We start from the raw sequence: 25,487 nt of genomic DNA, 5'->3' as shown, positions 1-25,487 counted from the left end.
TGGGGCAGTACACCTGGACTGATTACACCTGGGTCAGTACCCTTAGACTAGTACATCTGTATCCCGTTATATAAGAACTCATTCCATAGCTGGTCGTTACCTTTTCTCATACCACTCACACGCAAAGTTGTACACATTTAGACCAAAAATATGGGCTTATACTTTCTACACTGTATGCTGCAGGCATGCACATAGAATCAAACTCAAAGTGTTTTTGCTTGAAAGGTTGGAGATCCCTGGAGAAATCTGGTAAAACCTACACAGTTTCTAATACATGTACTATAATTTTTGGAAAGAGAACCCCATAAAATGACCAGGGAACTCAGTTAGATATCACCAGCTCTTAACAAAAACACTGAAATCCTTCACTATCAATCTATATGATCCTACCAGGTGCCCATATCTATGGCTGGGTTGACTTGGACACAGTCATGGTTCAAATCTTGCCAACGATTTTAACCAATGTAAAAAATGTGACCTTTTATCCCAAACTACCAACATATCAAGGCATTCTGCATCGCTATGTGTGAAATACTACATTTTTTATTAGGAATTTAATTTTGCTGGCGTGTTTTTTTTTCTGTTGTAATAAAATCTCAAAGCCTTCTTTAACTCAACGTCTCCACGTGTACCTTCCTAAATCAGTCAATTGACACTGGGCAGAACAACCAATTTTTCTTTTCAGCGAAAATGAAATCCCTTGAAAATGTAGTATTCCAACACTTTGCTTTAAAATGCATGAGCCCTCCTTTTTTTCAAATTAAAGGGGGGCAGGCATAAACTTTAATGTAATCACACATTAAAATATATGGTTGCTTATTAATATAGGGTGGCCATATTTGGTAGATACCACTCATAGGAAGGGGTGATGGTTATGAATAGATGAGGGGTGGTAGAACTCACCAGGCGACAAGACACCTTTCTTGATAAGCTCTTCTTTAGTAGACCGCATTGAAATCTTCCTCTCAATAGCTTAGAATTAACAAACAAACAAACAAAAGCTTACATAAGTTAGTGGGAAAGAGAGAAATACATGCATTATATTTATAGTGTTAAAGAAAAGATTGGAAATTTGGTCAGGATAAACATGGATAAATAAACTTTAAAGGGGCACAAGCTGAGTTTATACGTGTTTCGGTGTAGTTTTTACTGCATATTTAAAAGGTACTCACATTATTGTACTTACTGAAGCATACTTAACCATTGCTTGCAATTAACTGAAGTCAAACCTGGTATTAAGATATAACTCATTGAACGATCCGATGACGTAATTTATGATACGTATAAAAAATGTTCAGGGTCTCTTTACTATGGAATCAACTGTTCTAACAATGCCAGAAGACAATTGTAATGTTATAGAAGACATGCATTGACATTAATATTAGTCTGGAAAGTGGTTTTATCAAATAATTTCACTTGAATAAAATTCTTATAAACTCAGCTTGTGCCACTTTAATCATAAATATCATGCTAAACTGTCATATCATACAATTATTTACTTTCCATAGCACACCGGTCAGGTCAAGCAAAAATAAAATAAATTCAACTTCATTAACTCTCTACACTTCCCTAGTCTGTAAGGTAAGCAGTGATGGGGCGCCCTCACACATCGACGTATCACACAGTCTACTAACTTATCAAGTTATCACATGTGAGGACCATTGCATAGAATGTCAAGTGAAAGAAGTCATCAAGATTAAACAATTATGCCTGTCTCTTAACACAGGCAAGGGATGAAAATACTGGTAGTATACAACGCCCTCGTGCAGGCATTGGACAAGTCTGCGGCGTCACTAACTATTACATAGCAATAACGGCTTAAGAAGGCGCTAGGCTGATTTAACCAAAATATACATCTTTAAATAATCAAGGGTCTGAGTTTGAAACTACTATATTAACATAAAATGCTTTTATTGTTTAATTAGCAGTGTAACTTTCGGGCCTATTTTATGCAAAGAGTATCAGACATTTCAAATTTTGTAGACATTGAGCGCAACAGTTAAATTCAAGATTCATTTTTCACATGTGAATAACTTGTCTCTGGTTCGAGAATAATAACTAAAATCTCACAGATTGATCTGCATTTTTCTGAAAATCAACATGACGTAAATAATATATCATCATTATTTTCTTTTCTTCAATACTTGGAAAGCATGAACAAAACACTTAGCATGGAATTTCATGTCACTAAGTCCACTGGGGAAAAAAATGAATGAGTCAACAAAAACGATAAAGAGAAATTTGTGATAATATCTCTTAATCTCTTTCTCAGACAATAATCGTGGACAACTCATTAAAATGTATACGTGGTATAATCTACCACTTGCAAAGTATCAATTTATTTACTATGGTCTATGGGGTATACATGTTTAACTTGACATTAAGGATAACTAACCATGGGGCTAATTGAGATACTTCAAAAAACATTTTGTAGAAAATGACACAAAGTGATGCCCATAGGGACGATCACACAATGCCACACAGGTTCAATAAGTGCATTTCCTTCATTTAGGGGAAGGCAGGAGGTCTGGTATCAATGTGATTGCTGAAATTTATTGTCGCACTTTTGACCAATTTAAGAAAACTTTCATGCCTTCAATGACTATAATGAGCTCTGTATTTACTAGAGATGTTGATTAAAATTTACTGCTAATGTGAGATATGGTGCTGGGTTTCCGGTAGTATTTTGATGTGTTTACTATTTTTTTTACATGGCATTAATCGCATTGGTGTGACCGCTACAAATTTCACTGTGGTTTAGTCGTGTGACCACTACAAATTTCACTGTGGTTTAGTCGTGTGACCGCTACAAATTTCACTGTGGTTTAGTCATGTGACCGCTACAAATTTCACTGTGGTTTAGTCGTGTGACCACTACAAATTTCACTGTGGTTTAGTCGTGTGACCGCTACAAATTTCACTGTGGTTTAGTCGTGTGACCACTACAAATTTCGCAATTGTTTAGTCATGTGACCACTACAAATTTCACAATTGTTTAGTCATGTGACCACTACAAATTTCGCAATGGTTTAGTCATGTGACCACTACAAATTTCACTGTGGTTTAGTCATGTGACCACTACAAATTTCACTGTGGTTTAGTCATGTGACCACTACAAATTTCACAATGGTTTAGTCATGTGACCACTACAAATTTCACTGTGGTTTAGTCATGTGACCACTACAAATTTCACTATGGTTTAGTCATGTGACCACTACAAATTTCACTGTGGTTCAGTCATGTGACCACTACAAATTTCACCATGAATTAGTCATGTGACCACTACAAATTTCACTGTGGTTTAGTCACGTGACCACTACAAATTTCACTGTGGTTTAGTCATGTGACCACTACAAATTTCACTGTGGTTTGGTCATGTGACCACTACAAATGTCACTGTTTAGTCATGTGACCACTACAAATTTCACTGTGGTTTAGTCGTGTGACCACTACAAATTTCACCTTGGTTTAGTCATGTGACCACTACAGATTTCACTGTGGTTTAGTCGTGTGACCACTACAAATTTCACTGTGGTTTAGTCATGTGACCACTACAAATTTCACTGTGGGTTAATCATGTGACCACTACAAATTTCACCATGAATTAGTCATGTGACCACTACAAATTTCACCGTGGTTTAGTCATGTGACCACTACAGATTTCACAATGGTTTAGTCACGTGCCTACTACAAATTTCACTGTGGTTTACACCATATATATAAACGTGTCGATGTCGCACTTGTGAAGGGGAAGCGTGTTTTAACCTAAACAACACAAAATTTGTTTACTGAGCTTGTGTGACATTGTTCAGTCATTACTAAGAATACAGAAATGATGAAAACACAGTTATTTTCTGATATCTAATTATGCTACTTTTCAAGTGTTTAGGTGTAGTACTGATTGGGGATGTAGATAAGTACCAATTGCCGATAACACACAAAAACAACCAACTACTTTGCAATTATTCTTGCAGACTACTTTTTCACGAAATTTGTGTATAAAAATTCTCTTTCAATCACTATTAATCTACCATTGGGTAAATTCATGGGTTTCCTCATGTAATGTATTACTATGAAATTCAAATGACCCGCTTGAAAGGAATAGACAAAACTGCGATTTTCAAGATAAACTCAATTGATAAGACCCCTGTATATAAAAAATTATACTCTTTGGAAAGTTCATTTCTAGCAATCAACACCAAGTGTGGTATATGATAACAGGATGTCGTAAAATAGATGTCTTGTGTTCAATCTCAATGTAACCTTCAATCCATTGTATTGCAACATTGTCTATAAATATAGTGTTTCTAGTAAAGGTCAAGTTCCCTCAGTCTACCTCATAGCAACACTTGTCTTTTATGACATCCTGTTATCAGATACCACACTTGGTGTTGATTTTTTTAATTGAACTTCCCAAAGAGAGTACTAATTGTTTGTATAGAGGGGTCTTATCAATTTACTTTATCTTGAAAATCAAAGTTGTGTCTATTCCTTTCAAGTTTCACACTGGTCAGTTGAATTTCATTTTGCTAACTATTTTTCCTATTTTACCTGCTGCTTTTAAAATTTAGCTACATCCTTAGGGTTTCTGCTTAGTAATAACAATAATAAGAAAAATTTCAAGGCTCACTGAAATGTTATTCGTGTTGTTAAGGATATCGATAACCTGGTAATCGACACTGTGCTGTTTTCCAACAGAGTTAACACAGTAAGCAGCCATTTTGGATTCAACAATGGTTTAATGCTAATATCATTTTGATTGCTGTTTCAAAAATTTGTACGGTAACCCCTCCTTTTTTTTCTTGATTTTAACTGAGAATAGGTTGGAGTTTTCTTGAACAAAGTTACAGTACAAGTTTACGACTCTTATTTTTAAAGCACAAACTACTTTAAACAACATTTCAGTAAAATTTCTCTTAAAGTATCTCAATTAATTTTCAACACATGACTACTTACTTATTTGTGTTTGGTGAAACTTTTCTGATGATGCCTTCCTCTTCTTCTTCCATTTCCAGGGTTTAAATAATCGTCCTATTGAAGAAAATTTACTTTTTCGCTCCACTGGAGGAGTACACGACCCCTTCACCTTGGCATTGGCTGATTTCATATCATTACTTTTAGAAACATCACCACCTAGCCAATAAAAGAACAGAATACATTATCACACAGCCAATCAGACGAAAGATTACATTTCAATGTTATAAAATAGCCAATGAGATCTAAGATTACAAATAATTCACAAATACATAATAATGTAGCCAATCAGAAAAGTGATCAGAAATTATTCAAATGCAATTACAACCAATCAGAGGATAGTTTACAGAAGCATTCTGACCTGATACATCCAGTGAAATTCTAACACATCATGTTTGTCAGTAGGTACCTGCTAAGTTTTGGCAGAATGGCTATTTCTATCTGGGTGACGAAACAGCAACATCACAAAGAACTAAGGAACAGTTCTCCATTTTGCAATGCAATTGATAAACAGTATTATTTTAAAAGTATTGTTACCATAAAGTCAGTTTTGCAGATTTGCTAATGACAACCATGGTGCATTTAATGATGTGGTTATAAACTGTGATTGTGAATATCTTTATTTTGGCACTCTTAACATTTTAGCAGAAACATAATTTTTCTAACTAGCTCCATTTTATTTTGTCGGAGGATAAAAAATATCACTGCAGTGTGCCATATTGCCTTTCAGTGTTTTATTTAAGGGCGGTAAGTAGGTAAAATCTACCGGGGTTCCCACATCATTTTACCGGGGTTCCCCACCAAAATTATGATACATTGCATGGCTACCAGTTTTACCTCTTTCCCCCTTTCTGTTACCGGGGTTCCCAAACCTTAGCAAAAACAACAGTTCATGCCTAATAACCTGAGTGTTGCGTTACTTGTAGTTATTATACTAAAATGTTTTCACACAATTAACATCATCTGGGCATAAACACGATTTCTACGACTATAATCGGCTAACGTATGTAGAGCACCAAAATACATATATTCACAGTTATGTCATTCATGACGTTTTGTATATAATGCGTTGGTTTTTGAGAATGAAGTGATTTCTGAAGATAAAATGGGAAAGGTGAAACTGAAAGAAGATGATTAGTATTGTTATTCTTCCTGGAGACATCACCATCATTTTAAGATTTCTGACTATTTTTTTTTTTAAATCTTTATATTTTATGTTAATTCCTAACAAAACACCTAAATCCAAGAGGAATGGTCTCTGGAGCTAGATATTTCTACAAGGTCCAAAATAGTATTTCAAGAATACATCTAAAATTATAGAAAATGTCCTTTGAAAGATAGAAGATATATTGAAAACAAACATGACTATTAGCATACTCCTATCTGTCCATATAATATGTCTGTCTGTGTGTCTGTATGTATGTATGTATGTATGTATGTATGTATGTATGTATGTATGTATGTATGTATGTATGTATGTATGTATGTATGTGTGTGTGTGTGTGTGTGTGTATGTATGTATGTGTGTGTATATATGTATGTATGTATGTATGTATGTATGTATGTATGTATGTATGTATGTATGTATGTATGTATGTATGTATGTATGTATGTATGTATGTATGTATGTGTGGTTGGATGGATGGATGTATGTATGTATGTATGTATGTATGTGTGTATGTATGTATGTATGTATGTATGTATGTATGTATGTATGTATGTATGTATGTATGTGTGGTTGGATGGATGGATGTATGTATGTATGTATGTGTGTATGTATGTATGTATGTATGTATGTATGTATGTATGTATGTATGGATGTATGTATATATGTATGTATGTATGTATGTATGTATGTATGTATGTATGTATGTATGTATGTATGTATGTATGTATGTATGTATGTATGTATGTATGTGTGGTTGGATGGATGGATGGATGTATGTATGTATGTATGTATGTGTGGTTGGATGGATGGATGGATGGATGTATGTATGTATGTATGTATGTATGTATGTATGTGTGGTTGGATGGATGGATGGATGGATGTATAGATAGATGTATGTATGTATGTATGTATGTGTGGTTGGATGGATGGATGGATGGATGTATAGATAGATGTATGTATGTATGTATGTATGTGTGGTTGGATGGATGGATGGATGGATGTATAGATAGATGTATGTATGTATGTATGTATGTGTGGTTGGATGGATGGATGGATGGATGTATAGATAGATGTATGTCTTTCTATCCATTTGTCCCATGCCTTTTTCCCTAGTCTGTAACTAAAGACAACACCTAAGACTGTATCAAGGTGATATAAAAGGATGTCAGTAAGTCCGAATAACAGTAACTAATTCCAATTCTATCTAGATCTGTAAAAAATGACAATACATGCAGGTTTTATGAACGATATTTGATAAAAACATATCATTAGTAAATAGTCAGATGTTGAAAGCAAAGTTAGTAGTGTCTCTGTGTGAAGAGATGAAGCCTACAGAGTTCTAGGGAAATAATATTGTAGTTAGCTCTAAAGGAAATTTTAAAATGCATATGGTTGGGGAATGGAAAAATTAAAGTTACTGGTAGTTAGTTATTCTACGGAAACACAGTTTGACAATGTTCTGTAAACTTGAAAATACATGTATGTCTGTAGTTAGATATTCCATAATTCATTTGTAAGTGTCACATAACGTTATGATTATATAAACACTAAATACAAACATAGGGGTAGTTCTGTTAGTATAAAATTGTAGTTTCAATATATACATTGTGGTGTTTATCTTTTCATATATGACATATGTTCTACTGACAATAAATATTAAATTTGCAATTAGTACAAATGATGCAGGCCTCGAGACAGTGTCTATGTACATGCATCCCAAGTTTATGTTATGCCAAAAAAAAGAGAATCGTTTCTGGTCAGCGCGCACATCACTTAAATAGCCTTGCGTTGTTCTTGGGTGTGTGTGTGTGTGTGTGTGTGTGTGTGTGTGTGTGTGTGTGTGTGTGTGTGTGTGTGTGTGTGTGTGTGTGTGTGTGTGCGTGTGCGTGTGTGTGCGTGCGTGCGTGTGTGTGTGTGTGTAAGTGTTTGTGTGTGTGTGTGTGTGTGTGTGTGTGTGTGTGTGTGTGTGTGTGTGTGTGTGTGTGTGTGTGTTCAACCCATGCATTCTGCAGATCCAGGGTGAAACACAAAACTAACCCTCCCTACTTCAGTGAAGACAACTACAGAGCCAATCATGAACAAGCAAATTACATCTGCCCCCACATATACACTTACTCTAAAGTACTAAATAAAGAGAACAGTAACTGCCACAAATAGTAGACTGAGTGACAGGTTTTTTTGTTGACAATAAAACAAAATAATAAAAAATAAATTTAAAAATTTGCATCGTTGCACCATTTTAGACAAACTGTCATGACCAGAAACAATCCATTTGTTTAGGCCTTATTGACCCCTTTATACCAAAACACCAACGCCATGCACCGCAATCCCTGTCCCATGGTGTTGTGATCTTTTAGTGAGAAATAAAATTCGTCACACTTGGGTTAATGTACACAAATGACTGTTCTACAAAAAATCATCATCCACGAGCACAGATCTCCCACAAGTTATAGCCGAGTGCATACATTTTTCTCAACCTTTAAACTGAACAGCGCCCTCTGTAGGACATTAATTTGTATGATTTCAATAACCTTTACAGCAAACAGCGCCCTCTTTATGCTGATGCCTGTACTGAGATTCTTGTGATTGACTATGGAACAGAAATCTTAACTTCCTGTTACCTGAAAGAGAACTTTAGGAATATAACAAAAATGAAGAAATTATTCAAATTCTGAGAATTCTAAGTCCCTCCTCTTGTTCTATTTTGACTCTCTTGAAGTGATTTATAGGTACCGAAAAAGTTGCATGAGCAATTAATTATATGATCCGCTTCGGTAGAGGGCGCTTTTCACTGTCAAGATTGATTTTGCACCACAAACATCTCCTTCCCATCAAGAAACAACAAACAAACAAATAAACAGAAAAGTACGGTGAAACCATGCACCTGGTTGCTACCCACTGCAAACCCATGCATCATCATAGATAAAAAGATGACAACTCCGTTTTTTTTTTATTCCAAACACAAACAAGATTAGCTGTCTATACCTGTGCATGATAACCATACTATTAACCAATCCAAGGCACTATATCATATCACCAACAGATCAAACATTAAAAAAAAAACCATTCCTTTGTTTTTTTCACCACTATAGAAGACAAACCCATCACATGTATTTGTGTACATGCTTTTAATCAAACCAAACATCACAGCAAAATCCATGCAAATTATTGAATTCATTACTATGGCAACACCTACATGTCAATTCACACTATGTACACATAACTTATTTGAGTTTTGTTTTATCTAGTTATTGCAAATTATGGTTTGTTTCCATGGTAAATCTTAAGTGTTTTTTTACCACTTCATGTTGGCATTTTATAGCAATTGTTGCCGTATTGTACTTTTTGCTTTGGGGCATAAATTTGTCACGTTTAGCAGAATGCCGATCAATACAACCATAGCTGTAAAAGTCAGCTATTTGCCAGTGAAAATCAATAAAAATATCACTGGAACTGTTATAATGTTGCTTTGCAATCCAAACTGTCAATCCAATCAAGAACAGAGCTGTATATACATGCTGTGTTGTGATTGGATGACATGCATTGTGATTGGATAACATGTATTGTGATTGGCTGACATGAAGGTCAAAGGTCATATCTACAGGTAAGGGCACTATCTATCTGTCCATTGATGGACAACAAAACAAACACCTAAATGTGTTGTGATTGGTTGGTTGTCATTAAGGTCAAAGGTGACAGGTCATATCTATCAGGGGAGAGCAATATATGTATTTAATTGTCCAATGGTGGAACAAATCACCTGTGTTGTGATTGGTTGACATTAAGGTCAAAGGTGAAGAATCACACTGAAGGGCTGGGCACTATCTTTTTACTTGTTCAATGCCAAAGAACAATCACTGAGAGTGATTGGTTTGGATGTTCCAAATATTGAAAGTGAGAGAGAAGTGTACTGAATTAAAAAAAATATTCTGTACTACTTTGTTAGTTGCGTCTCAGTTTAACTTAGCTATAATTACAAGATATGATAGATAATCTTAGACAAGAATTGCTATAAGAGAGACAGACTAAGGGTATTTATGATGCATTAAGAAGTATGGATGTTTGTGTATTATGTTGTGAGTTCTAGATGACAGTGAACTGCTCTTCAGAAAAAACGACATTATATACTTGATTTTCCGAGGTCTGCTGGCAATGTTGAACTTCGACCAATTCGCCAAAAACGAGTCCGGGAACTGGACTTCTTCATTGTATCATCTGTTTATGTAACGTTTCTAGATAAATGGGGGAAAGACGAAGCAGCAGCAGCAGTGACTGCACAAAAGATGTGTCCAGCGTTTGTTCAGCCGCACATGTACAATCAACAGTACGGTTTACGAAAGAAGTATCCAGCGTTTTTTCTGCCTTAAAACGCACAATCAACCGTTGGGTTTATGAAAGAAGTATCCAGCGTTTGTTCAGCCGTACATGTACGATCAGCCGTAGAGTTTACGCAAGAAGTATCCAGCGTTTGTTCAGCCGTACATGTACGATCAGCCGTAGAGTTTACGCAAGAAGTATCCAGTGTTTATTCAGCCGTACATGTACGATCAGCCGTAGAGTTTACGCAAGAGGTATCCAGTGTTTGTTCAGCTGTACATGTACGATCAGCCGTAGAGTTTACGCAAGAAGTATCCAGTGTTTGTTCAGCCGTACATGTACGATTAGCCGTAGAGTTACGCAAGAAGTATCCAGTGTTTGTTCAGCCGTACATGTACGATCAGCCGTAGAGTTTACGCAAGAAGTATCCAGCGTTTGTTCAGCCGTTAAACATACAATCAGCCGTAGTAGAGATTTTAGAAAAGAAGAGTGTCACATTTAACCTGTGGATAAATATGGGCAAAGTAAAAAAAAATCATATACATTGTAGAGACAGCAAATGAAGACAGCCATGCATTCTGCAAAACTTGAAAATATAAAAAATTTCATTTAGTTTTCTCAAGTCAAAATACTTTTGCAACAGTTGAAATAAGCATTTAATGATGATTTATTTACTTTTTCACAAAAAAAAAAATTTGAGCAAATTTGGTGAAAATTTCTCCATGTCCAAAAATTTGAATGTGTTGTCATAGCAACGTTTGCCACAGACAGTAGTTAGATTTGCATATTGATATTGGGATTTTTATATGAAGTTAGAATGATTGATTGACAGGTGATCGATAGATTATCAATTTATTTATCATCAAGACTGATCCATGCTTTGTTTTAGATCCATGCCTTTTTTCATGCAAAGCAGAGACAGATTAGCAAGCGGAAACTTATGATAGTATTAATACAGAACCGAACCAATTACGTACTTGGGTTTAGATAGTTCACACAGTCTCAAAGCATAGTTTACCAAGTTATAGCTTCACATACCGGCATTAATGATAGGTATAGCAAGAAGAAGAATGTGTGTGGGGGTGGGGGAGTGGTTGAATCTTCAACTCTGGTTCCATACATGTTCTTCTGGTTTTACAGTACAAACAGATGCAAACTTACACACAAATTGCATACTTTTGGATGTGACTATTAACTTATTTCACAAGTGTGTCCACACTTCACAAGAACACTCAGGTTTAACCATTGGTTTGACCTTCCTAAAATAATGTGTTTCTCACCAACACTTCCTTGTTACTGTAAATAATACCAGTGGCTATGACTACCCAAACTGGTTTGTCACATGATACTGGTCACTGTCTAAAATTGGTTTTCAACAAAGAATGGCTAAAAATCTCAGAAACTAATTTATAAAATGGCAAAATTGGTTCTTTCAACTTATAATGACCAAACTGACATCCACAGTCAAAGCAGCTGTTAGTTGTAAAAATCTCAGAACTGGCTGAATGAAAGGTATCACCACCTAAAAGCTGGCTTGTCAACTGGCAACAACATCTAATATGAAGTGACGTTCAACGAAGAATAGTTAAAAATCTCTACGAACTGACTGGCCCATTAGAGGCTAAATCTACTTTTCAAACAGGAAGAATATTTCCAAACTGGTTTGTCCAAAGGAATTACAATCTAAAACTGGTTTGTCCAATGGAAGTAATGATTACTAAAACTTGTTCTCTACACAGCATCATCAACTAATAGTGGGTATCAGTAACATTACCAAACTAGCAAGTCTACTATCAAACCAGCAATGTCAGCTTAATAGTTACATATACAGGTACATAATAACATATGTTAGGATATTTGATTTACATGTCACACGGTGATCTCTATGTTTACTTTATGACTTACTTCCATCTTGTATTCGAGGGTTGTCATTCTAGCTGAATACGTCTAATTTCAAACATTACGAAAACACTTTTTTGTAGTACTAAATACGACACAACTCCTTGACACATGAGTACAAATGTAGCATACTCTGGTTATTTACTTGCGTTGCTTACAAGGGGCTATACTTTCACGAGTAATGTGACTGTGAGTTCATTTGCATACAGTTACAGGTATGTAGTAATGCTTTCGGTACTGTACAGCAGAGCACATACAAATAGTAGTTGTACAGTGATGCAAGCAATCACTCATAAACAGATATATAATAACCATCGTCATAAACCACTACTAGCCTCCTTACGGTAGCCAGGGGTGAACAAATCATTTTGTGAACTCCAGACCAGTGCCTTAAAAAATCCAGTGGTCCTGCTGAAAGAATTGGAGGTCCAAGCTCCCGCTAATGTGAAACATTAAATCTTACCTATGAATCTGTATATTCAGACGACTTTTTAACATAGTTATTAACAGTAAGGTACTGGTCTGACGGACTAGAGAAGGTAAAATTTGTGTGGTCCGCCCAAACAAATTGCTAGTCTCGGACCAAGGACCAGTGGATTTGTTCACCCTTACGGTAGCACTTAACTTCGTTCAGCGGTTGTGTCGTATTTTCTGGAAATCATCTGGTTGAACTCAAATCACCAATGATTTGAACTTGAAGATAACCTAGATCATAGATGTTGACAATTGAATGTTTCTTCCTACTCTAATAGTAGACACGATTTGTCAACTTTGAATAAGAAAGAGGAAGAATGTATTGAAATCTATTGGCTATTTATTGCTGGTATACTTCAACACACTGGCGCGCATACCATAATATCAATAATCACAATCAATCACCAACCTAATCAATCAATCTGACCACAAAATACTAACTGCTTTTAATTTATTACGAGGTTTTAAAGTTAGGCGAAATAAAAAGTATGTTTCCAATAACATGGCCTCAGAAAATAGGGTAGATAGGTCGGGATTTTATTTTATTTTATTCTTTTTTTATTTTGGCGTTTTTAATTGTTTTAATTTTGGAAAAATATTGCTTCCACCCCAAAACAAACAAATTGTCGGTCTGTAATAGTTTGATGAAATATGTAGAGACATCACTGGGGAAAGAAAACATACATGCGTGAAGGTAATGAAGATAAAAAGTTTAATAACTTTTTCTTTTAAACGTTAAAAAAATATTTCGGGTCGACAGCTTAACCTTGGTTGATGGGTTATAGGAAACACACATTTTTTTTTTTAATTTTGCCAGTCCGATAATCAGTTCTAATCACCACCACCCTACTTTAATTTCCTGTTGATCAGCAGATGCACTGAAATGATGACAAAGCAGTAACCCTTATGCTGAGATCTCTTGCTGCTTTACTTGATAACACTTAAAGTCAACATTCTCAGTTTGCTATGATGCATATCAACCACTTGACAACAAAACCTGTAACTTCTATGTCATACTGACAGATCTTTTTACAGTGTATAGCTTGACAAACTACTGACTTGTAGAGGTTAACACCAGTGTATACAAATTATGTGTCACTGAACTTTGCATATTTATTTTAATATCTACAAATGTATACTCCCACGCATGTGCTGCCTTGTTCTATAGTAAAGGAAATATGATATTAAAATACCACAAAAATCTTTTTAAAATGAGATGAAGAAATGACTCGTATCATGTATGTCAACTCCAATTATACAAAATGAAGTGTCACCAAACTTTACATATACATACTTAATTCAAAAGAATATGGATGTTATGAGTCGTTACTCAGTTTCACGCTTGCATATATATGTGTATGAGTGTGTGTGTATATATACACACACATACACACATACACATACAAACACACATACATACACATACACATACACACACACACATACATACACAAACAAACACACACACACACATACATACACAAACAAACACACACACACACATACACAAACAAACACACACACACACACACACACACATACAAATCGTGTTATCCTCCTCCTCTACAGTAAAGGAAATAAAATCTTTATTTCATCACAAAAACACTGCTTAAAACTAAACTATACACTAGCAATAGCATGTATGTGTGAACATACATTACATTAGCGTATCTGTCCACAGCTTCGATTCAGATTACTTATTATCAAACTAATTCACTCGAGTACGTGCCTGTCCACACCAGACCTTAGTAACTGATCATGAACTGATTCAAATTACTTTGATCCGGATTGAAACCACCACCGAGAGGAGGTTTCGATCCGAACCAGTTAATTCAAATTAGATACATATTAGCTACAAGTATGGACAGGTAAATTGAATTGATCCAGATCAGATTTTGCTGTGTGGACAGGTTTGAAGATTGGAATCTGCACTGTCCTGTTATAAAGTTTGAAAAGGAAATGAAAGCTGTATGTATTTATAGTGGGTATAAAATGACAAAAAGGACTATACATCAACAGCTACACTATAATCATATATTATATACTATCAAATGACATGTTTCTTTGTATACTGTATTATCGATGTGAATCCATGCTGTCTGTATTCAAAAGTAAGGAAATGATATTTGTAATTATAAATGTTAACACTAGTTCATGACTAGTTTCTATTTAGATAAATTGTAAACCATCTCAATACTAAGTTTCCACTTGCTTACTACTTCATAACCACGGTTACATCTATTGGTAAGTATATAACTGTTCAAAATTTAATTTTATCCCTCATGGTTAATCACAGCTCCTTTCTAACTCTCTAATATGTGATTCTAAAATGTTATGAAAATATCAATAATAGTAATAGTATTATGTTAGATTTTAATATAGCACTTTCCAACAGTGCTCAAAGTGCTATTACCCTTGGCATGGACCTATAAGAGCACATTCTAACAATTTGACTATCTAATCGTGACTCCTTATCATTTTACAAGCAACTGGATCAAACTATATTTACTGATTTGACAACCCCATCTCCCAATCCCCCATCCCCACCCCAAGAAATTAGCTGTTGTTGAACATCACCCCAATCCCCACCCCTACCTCCAAGAAATTAGCTGTTGTTGAACATCACCCCAACCCCCACCCCTACCTCCAAGAAATTAGCTGTTGTTGAACATCACCCCAACCCCCACCCCTTCCCCCTAGCTATTGTTGACTGATATGTAGTTGTATCATAACATACATAAGTCGATGGAACAGAAACTATGATAATATTAACATATGAAACTAAATTATTTCAGTATAACAGGTTATAATCCCATGAATTATATGTCGGGTTTTCAGTTTTGATTTTAGTTTTATACATTTGATAAATAATTAAAAATTCTAAATGCCACACAGTACATAAGTATTACATATTAATATCACATTCAACTGTCTATATCTACTGTGGACTGTCTACAGTTTTGGAGAACGATATTCACCGTTTTACCCAAGTTGTATTTTTTGGTAAACTTTGATGAGTATTTCAATCAGGTTTTTTCCAAAACATTTACTTTCAATTCATATTTATTTTTCCTCATACTTTTTCTTTAAAAAAAAGACAAATATAATTTTTTTTTACAATGATGTTAACATACTTTAAGGCAAAATGTGTTCTGTATCTTTTTCGTCCTTCTTCACAGCATCTTCTCCCCCCCCCCCCCCCCACGAAAAAGTGCATATAACTAACCAAACAAACAAACAAACAAACTAGGGAAAGAGCTAAATGGAAGCTGTTTCATGAAAACACTTATCATGGATGCTTTGCCGTTTATAAATAAATAATAACAACAGATGTCATTGAAATTAAATGTCACAATTCTAATAAATGATGTCAACAAACAAGATAAAGACATTCATCTTTTTCTCCCTTCTCAACACCCCCCCCCCCCTCCAAAAAATGCACGTCTGACCAAACAAACAAGGGAACTAAATGTTCAGTGAGATGTCATTTTCTGTCACCCCTGAAACCACTGAATTCCTGAAACCACTGAATTTCTACATGTAAGTAAATAACATATGTTTTATCTGATTTAGTGTATAATCTTCAGTACTTTACACTAAACTATTTAAACCAAGTTCCAAGAAAGCTATTCAATACTTAAACACTAAACTTCCTGAGTTCCAGGAAAGCTACCACTTTCAGGTTTAACATCAATAAAACCCAGACTCATCTTGGTGGCTAATAGCTCTACACCATGTGTGTGTGTGTGTGTGTGTGTGTGTGTGTGTGTGCGTGCGTGCGTGCGTGCATGTGTGTGTGTGTATATATATATATATATATATATATATATATATATATATATATATATATATATATATATATATATATATATATATATATATATATATATATATATATATATATATATATATATATATATATGAAAATGATTATGGAAATCTGTTAGTGTATCTAAAGGCAAATCAAAATATATTACATGCTTATTTTAGAGATTTTTGAAAGAGTATTTTAATTAAAATGATAATCTAAATTCATAATTATGAAAATCTAGTAGTCCTACTAGCAACTACAATATCAAATATTAATTATGAGAATAATTATGCTACAAGTTTTTGATAATTATCAAAAATCTATCAAAATTATGATAATCTGCTCGTCCTAACAGCAAATGAAACAGTATTTTAAAATGATAATCTAAATTCATAATTATGAAAATCTGCTAGTCCTTCTAATGGCAAATACAATACAAAAATTACACTGCAAGTATTTGATAATTATCAAATTTATCAAAATTATGAAAATCTGCTAGTCCTAACAGCAAATGAAACAGTATTTTTAAATGATAATCTGAACTCATAACTATGAAAATCTGCTGGTAATGGCAAATACAATATGAATATATTAATTATGAAAATAATTACACTGCAAATATTTGATAATTATCAAATCTAACGAAACTATGATAATCTCAGTCCTTCTAATGGCAAATATAATATAAACATATTATTAATTATTACGCTGCCAATTTCTGATAATTATCAAAACCATCAAAGATTACAAAATTCTGCTGGTACCTTTGAAGTCATCTAATATACAATATAAATACATTATTACATCATTGTCAGTATTCAATACATTTTTGCATAATTAAATAAACTATTATAATTAATAAAAATCTGTTAGTTTTTCTGGATTACATTTACAAATAAAAAAATTATGATATATCTGTTGAGCTGACACGATATATTATGTAAAAACACACAGAGCGTGACAAAAGAGTATTGAAAACATGTGTATCATATTTGACAGTTAATGTAACATACATCAAAATTCAAAATGACCTATTTTTTTCCCAGCATTCCTCTACAATGAGTGTATTGACATCGAGTTCTACACAACAACAGACACACATACAATATGGTGAAATTTTAGTGATAAAAATAAACACTGTCATACGATCCATATATTACAACTGTAATCAACCTTGCGGGTGAAATCGCACCAACAACCAGACTACAGAAGACCACAAAATATACTCCCTAAAATATACCATGTATCAATGAATGAAAATAAGCATATTACGTACATGATTTATGTAAAAAATTCCATATATTTATAGAAGTTATATTTATAGAATGATATAAACTATTATTCAACATAATCTGCCATCCATTAACATCAACATAACGGTTTCCTGAAACTCGTTACAGCCATATGTGAACGGTAAAGATTACCCCAAATTAGCATATGTCTGCCCTCCATGTGTTTTGTCAAATAGTCTAGTCTATCCGGTTATCTAGGACACCACATACTTTCTATTGTCTATACAAAATACATTTTCTTTTGCTCTCCAAAATCAGCCCGTGTTAAATTTTATGTTTGATGCATTCCACTGATACTGGTACAGACCGGTGCGCAAATTGCCTTATACACTGTATCTAATGTTTTAGGAGTGTTGACAGACTCAAAGTCCTGGTCTACTACCAGTAAACATTCACATCATACCTGTTTTGGTCTTTTTCTGGCGCCACATATTTGCCCCTTCAAAACAACTCCTTCCAATTTATGGTACATGTCTCAGTACTTCATCATAGTTTAGATTAAGTAAATTCTTCACCGACTGTTTTTTGTCCAACCACTCAAAAATATGTCCTTGTTCTGAAACCTGGGGGCATTTCAACGGCCCACTACTCAGTATTGCTTTCACAGGTCAAAGGTCAGCTGGGTCAAAGTTCACGGCAAACCCATATTCATCATGCATACCATTCAAACATGGAAACCTAAACTGAGATAAAACACCGCTCAAACATCCTTGCATATAAATAATTCTGACTTTCAGTACACACTATTTTATGACTAGAGACGGTATTAATTATAACTTTTCAAAAATAAGGTTTTTATTGATTTTTTTTCATTTTAAGGTTTTCCTCATTGAAACCATATGTCATATATAAAATGGGGCTAAGGAGTGTTTGTTTTGTCACTGTACAGATCAGCTGACTGGTGAATGTTGACTGTGGAAACTGTTATCAGCTATGCTGAGATAAAAGTAAATAGGGTTACAGCTGCAGTATTAGTCAAGGGTAGTGTTTACATGTTACACACAGCAGGCATTGGACTTCAGTTGACAGTCTTAAATAGCTAACAAATTAATCATTGATTACATCAACACTCTAACTGTTAATGAGGGTTGTCCAAGGACATGGTGATATAGCCATTCTCATAACATGGTCATTTTTCGGTACTGAGAGAAATATACAACTCCTGAAAAAACACTGGTGTGTTTGCTTTAAATGAAGTGAGCTTTTCAGTACTGACAAAAATATTCAACTGGTAAAAAAACACTGGTGTGTTTGCTTGAATGAAGTGAATTTTTCAGTACTGACAGAAATATACCACTCATGAAAAAACACTGGTGCATTTGCTTGAATGAAGTGAGCTTTTCAGTACTGACAAAAACATTCAACTGGTGAAAAAACACAGGTGCATTTGCTTGAATGAAGTGAGCTAAGGCCTAAAAAAAATCAATTGTTTGGTTGTGATTACCCAACCTCACCTAACTTTTCACTGCCGACCCTAAACTTTTTTTAACGTATTCGAGAAAAAAAATATAATAGTAAAAGTTGTGAAGTCTCACGAGAAATAATGGATGTGGAAACTGACATCAACTTGAAAAGACAATATAAAACTGTTCTTCCAATCTGTAATGGCTGTACATACATCTGATAAAAAGAACTAAACAACATAGAGATCATTTGGAAAACAATGGAAAACCTGAACTAGACACTCACACAGAAAAAAATATATATCCAGTATAATAAAATAAAAAATCTATCTACCCCCACCTATTCTAAAATTGAGCATAATCAGAATCATACAATTTTTTTTTATTAGGCCTAAGGAAAGACTTTATTTAGGCAATAACTAAATTAGGTAGAGACAACAATATAACTGATATGAAATCAACAGGGGGTGTGCCTCTGATCTAATAGGTTCTGGCAATACTTTTATTGGTTTGTTTATATTTGTGGAAGTTACAATGTAACAGTAACAGTCATACTTAACTGTTATAACATGTAGCACTCTATCAGTAAAACAGAGTTATGGGATTCTGACACCCAAGGTCTTTATGCTTTGATAAATTATCAAAACTAATTACATTATGCGTCTCTGCATGAAACTTGTTTCATTCCTGCTTACCACAAGCATGTAAATACACTGGTGTTTGTTTGTGTGTTGTAGTACTTGGAAGCTGTGTCTCCTCAAATGGCAGGCACACTTTAGTGGTATGGATCAAATTGATACAAGCTTGTCATCTACTCGTGTCATTTTTCAGAAATTCTCTGCAGTACACCTTACACAAAGACCAGTCTCCTGGATTTGCTAAATCATCAGTATTTTACAATAAAAGTGGATTTATGGTTGACCATTTCCAGCTATATATATCTGTTTGATCAGTGAATTTTTAATACTGCCAATTCAGCAGTCTGTCAGCGTCTATTGTGTTCTGAATTTGTTATTTAGAGGGGAAAACAAAATTCAAAATCCTCACTACCTTATTCTAGGATTGGGAAAATTTTTTTTAGATAGCAGTTATGACATCAATATATTTGTTTTAGCCTGGAATCCATGCAATGGGGGTTTTGAATTTGTTAATTCCAAATCAAAATTCAAATCACCTGAATTCTAGGCTATATTTGTTTGTGGTATTTTAACAAAATATAATGTGAAATACCACTGTCATGTTTACACTCTGGCAGGAAAAAACACTAGGGAGGGTCAAGTAACAGGAAACAAATAATATTTTTTGTTTGGCCTTCTAGGTATAGGGTCATTGTACTTTGCAGATAAGCGGATAAATTCTTAATATTTAGGTAAAAAAAATTGTGTGGTTCAGATAATACCCATTTCAAAGCAGGGTGGGTAGGTAGGGAATTTTTTATTTTTTAATTATTTTTTCTTCGTTTTTTAAAATTTTTTTTCGTTTTTTTATTCTTTCTTTTTTTTTGGTCTGGAAAAGGTTATTACAATGTATATAGAGGTCAAAGGTCAACAGAGATTTCTCGTCGATGTGTTCGCACTTTTCGTATGATATGCAGATGACCGTTTGTGTTACATTCTGTTCTGCCATGTTGTTTTTTTATCTTAAGACAATAATGTCATCAAATCTCACTATTTCTCTCACGACTTTGCAAAGATTTTCAAATTTATCAATATTTTTTCGAATTACCAGAAAAAAACGCTTAGGGTCGACAGTGAAAAACTAGGTTGGGTTTGGTTATCAGAAGCAAACAATTATTTTTTTTTTTTTGCCTTATCACAAGTACTTGACACTTTTTTTTTTACTGGTACTAATTTTAAACAGCTTTTTTTTTCTCTCTCTCTCTTTTTATCTTGGCCTATCATCCACAAAGTACATCTTTTGAACTGAGGGTCAAACAAGTGACTTATCAACACCATATCATGTTCTTTTTTAATACTTATAGCGAACATTTAAGTTATTATTTTGTAATTTTATATATAGTCTCGTAAAAGGGGCCAGGGGTAATTGTCATCAATGGTAGTACTAGTAGTCCTCAGCATATTTTAATGGCTTTTTGAATTTTTGATTGCATACATCAGTGAAAATGTGAACATTATTTACATGTAGTTCGAACTGAACAATACTAAAATTCAAATTCAATTAATTTTCAATATTACATGACCACGATAGACAAAGTGTACATTCGAACAAAAAAAATGAAAAATTAAGAAGGAAGAAGAAATGAATAGAAAAACAAAGTAATTACGACTATTAGGAGTGGGGTACACATCAGAATGATTTCAGTACAAAAATGGCTTGATTATTTGACTAATTTCACACCATGAGCCAATTTTTTCAAGAAATTTGAATTCAATAGAATGGAGACATCATATCCTATTGCAACATGACGCAATCACATGTGAAGTACAAGTAGAACTGTACATCGATATAAATAGAATATATATACAGAAAGTACATATGGCCAGTTACCATCACAGTATGCCAAACTGTGTCATGGTTACAAAATTACAGATATTGGCAACCGACACAAACGTTCTTAAATGCCACGGTCGGCCGAAATGAAATTCATCATGTGTTTACCAAGTTCTGTGTCTAATTAAAGAGAACAAAATGTACCAAAGTCTACTACTAATGATGTTAGCTCTTTTGCTATGGCACCTGTATGATCTAGTGTATTGTCATATCTAATGACTGACCTTTCATTCTTTATCAGCTAAGATGTCACTGCATCTAGGACATTACAGTATTAACATAACACTTCAACACAACACAACACATTCACTTTTTTTGTATAAAGTAGTGCTTTTGTTCTGGGTTGTGGGTTGGTACAATCTGTAGGAGTTCTCTGTGTTTCACTCAGTATCTTTCCATTGCATCCAGGTACTACTAGCCTTGTCAGAAAAGTGATTCCTGTTCCATACTGTACTGTACCATAGCTGATAATACCAGTATTTGCAATTTCTGAAACTATTCCTACGTCAGCCCTGTCAGAAACCAATACTTACTTTGTACTCCTGGTATATTAACAATAATTTTTATATCAGCAATTTCTAATACCAGCCCTATGGTAGCCCATCAGAAACATGTACATGTACTGTACAGTATTGTACCCTTGTATACTAATAATATTACCAGTTTCTAAAACTAGCAAATGCTAGTCCAGTCTGAAAGCGATTCTTGTGCTGTGTTGTACTAGTCTAGTGCCTATACGGTATCATTACGATTTACACCTCCACTCATGGTTTATATTGTAGTTAGAAACCACTTTGGCATCCAAACTATTCTGTACTGACTACCCTGGTGCACCAAATGTATAAATTTGCCATTTCCAAAACTACCTCAAATGCTAGCCCCAGTCAGAAAACAATTCTTGTGCACTGTACTGTACCCTGGTATACCAATATTTGCTGTTTCTATAATGGTCTATTCAGATCTATGTCAGCTGATGTGACCTTATTATCACAAACTAGGGCATTAATATTAATTAAATCTGGTATCTCACTTGTCAATCTATTTACTTTACAATTATATTACAGTGTGCAATTTTCTGGAAACACGGCAGGTGACAAAAAAAACCTTACTTTTCCTTATTGACAGAAAATTTTCAAGAAAATATGGGAGAAAATGATACTTTATGATGAATGCTTTGGGTTGACACCGTAGTCAATTTTCGTTCTTTTCTGTCTATTCACATTATCAACTTATCGTAAACAACATCAGTTGAATTTTTTTTAGCAAAGTATATGTATCATCACGATATCAGCTTCCATTGCAGTGTTCTTCACATGAAATATCATTACCTTAGCAGATCATCATCAAATCACATAAAAGTACTAATGTTTAATGAAGTGAATTTCAAATTGTCAGAATGTGATCGTTTTGCTTCTCCAAGAAGAATAAAATTATGCAACTGTTGAACTGACAAGACAAGACAAACAGTGTCTTGATGTCATCATATGACCTACATACGTTGTCCATATATACCAGCAAATCAAGTGTCGATAAATTAACCCTTGGACATTTCAGCTATACTTTGATGGAAATCTGATATCTGTTATATTACAAAGTGCAATCGCATTGATGGAAAATAGGACAGATGTACATAAATATCTTGTTTTGGTGTTTTTATCAACCTAGTCTGTTTATATCACAATCTGTGATTTGCTTCAAGCCTCATTAACCCCTTGTGATACAATCAATGTCACCCCAGTAATATAGCACGCCTCTAAAAGGCTGTTTATCTATATAGACATTTACATATTAGCCTGTTTGTAAATTATATGTAAATATCAGTGTTCATCTGAGTAATGAATTGTTCATTTACATAATAACTTCATTTGAATAAAGTGAAATAGTCTGATGTAGCATTATCACTCCTCATTGTGACCAATCAATTTGAATGTTCATTTACATAATGACTTCATTTGAATATAGTCAAATAGTCTGATGTACCATTATCACTCCTCATTGTCACCAATCAATTTGAATGTTCATTTACATAATGACTTCATTTGAATATAGTCAAATAGTCTGATGTAGTGTTATCACTCCTCATTGTGACCAATCAATATAACAAAGTGAAATGCAGCATCTGACATTTGTGCCAGGTTTCATTGAAATAATTGGCACATGCAGTGCATGTCTGAGGTACATGTGATAACGGACACACAGACGCACAGACACATGGATGGAAAGATGCATGCATGGATAAACAGACAGATATACAGACAGACAGACAAAACCTAACATAGAACTTCCCTCCAGGCTTCACCCAGGACTAAATATTGGTCCCTAATTAACATGTAATAGCTCAAGGAATGTTGTTAAACAATTTTCAGTGAATATATCATTGTTTGTCTGATCAAAAAAATAATTCTCCAGTTATATAGCTCATGCATTTTTAAAACCTGATTCTTGACTTAAAACCCCAAGAGGTCACTGTAACCTTGTCACAGCTAACAGTCTAAATGTCTGATAACCATCACTTTACTGCCATCATTAAGCACTCTGTCTATGATAAGAGCTATTCAGCTCAACAAAACACAAGTACCAGAATACTTCTATTGCATGCTAGCATGACAAGTAGTGTTTGGGGGGATGAAGACTACTTGGCATATATACCAACCACTTAGTGTACATACAATCAATGAACAGAACGTCTATGATTATTACTGATGGAAAGAGAAATACAGATTAGATTAAAACCACTCTCTCAGACTGATAGTTCCCACAAGTCTGCAACCTGTACAAGAATACACATAAATGGACACAAATCATAGTAGGAGGGGGTAAGGTACAGACGGGGGGTGTGCAGCCCATGTTCAAAACATCTACCATAATCCACAAACAGACCCATTGTTAAGCATTAAGGATTTCCAGTCACAATCATCTGGTCAATTACCTCTATTCGGATGACGTGAAAGCATTTCTTAAGTATGAAGACGTTTCCCAGGTTAGTGACCCCATGATTAAGGAATTTTTAGATGCAATGTTGGACCCATGGTTAGTGATTTAGTAGTGACCCATTTGGGTGGCATAAACTCTTATACCTATCCGATGAGAACAAATTTACAATTCCCCCCTCCCTCAACTTCGACAACAAACATGGCTTGGTTGTAAAATGTTTCTGCTACATTCAACAAAGTTCTAAATTTATTTATATGAATAAAGATTAATATCATTAAATACAAAATTATCTAATATTAACACTACACTTAATATCCATAAAAAGTATACATCTTCTGTAGTTTGGTTATGTTTTCAATCATGGGGGGGGGGGGGGGGGGGGGGGGGCACAGACATCGAGGAGTTGTTGAAATACATGCCACAAACAAATAAATACCCTGAGCTAATGTGGCAACCAGCATATGAGATGAGGCCCTGGCAATAATGGGTATCATTTTCACTTGCACTTCATGGACGCCAAGCTACCCAGTACTTGGCCACCACAAGTAGGTACACTAAACTATTTGCAATGAAGAATGTTCTATTTCAGAAAGTAAGGGGCCATATTCACCTCAGTTCCCACGGTATTTTTTGTCAAACACTATGGTTTGTTGAATGAGAGATATTTATTATAATAAAGGATGCTATTGTTACAGAGATGATAT

At 34.4% G+C, this 25,487-nt stretch overlaps 1 protein-coding gene across 6 annotated transcripts in view; it reads right to left on the bottom strand.

Moving 5' to 3' along the window:
- LOC144445541 (phosphatase and actin regulator 2-like) overlaps positions 1-25,487 on the bottom strand; it is an 86,181-nt gene that overhangs the window by 26,233 nt on the left and 34,461 nt on the right. For 2 of the 6 annotated variants that reach the window (XM_078135130.1, XM_078135135.1), the window contains exons 2-3: positions 4,957-5,133; positions 904-972 (exon numbers count right to left, since the gene is read on the bottom strand). In XM_078135130.1, the coding sequence (XP_077991256.1) occupies positions 904-972; positions 4,957-5,133 (246 nt within the window). Of the gene's footprint in view, positions 1-903; positions 973-4,956; positions 5,136-10,270; positions 10,963-18,338; positions 18,538-25,487 lie in introns of those variants that run through there. The other 4 variants (XM_078135132.1, XM_078135131.1, XM_078135137.1 and 1 more) reach the window with 4 other exon arrangements.

The sequence above is a fragment of the Glandiceps talaboti genome, chromosome 14 (genome assembly GCF_964340395.1).
Source record: "Glandiceps talaboti chromosome 14, keGlaTala1.1, whole genome shotgun sequence".
Taxonomy (NCBI): Eukaryota; Metazoa; Hemichordata; class Enteropneusta; family Spengelidae; genus Glandiceps; species Glandiceps talaboti.
Note: the sequence above shows the minus strand (reverse complement) of the source record. Positions and strands in the feature narration are given on the sequence as shown.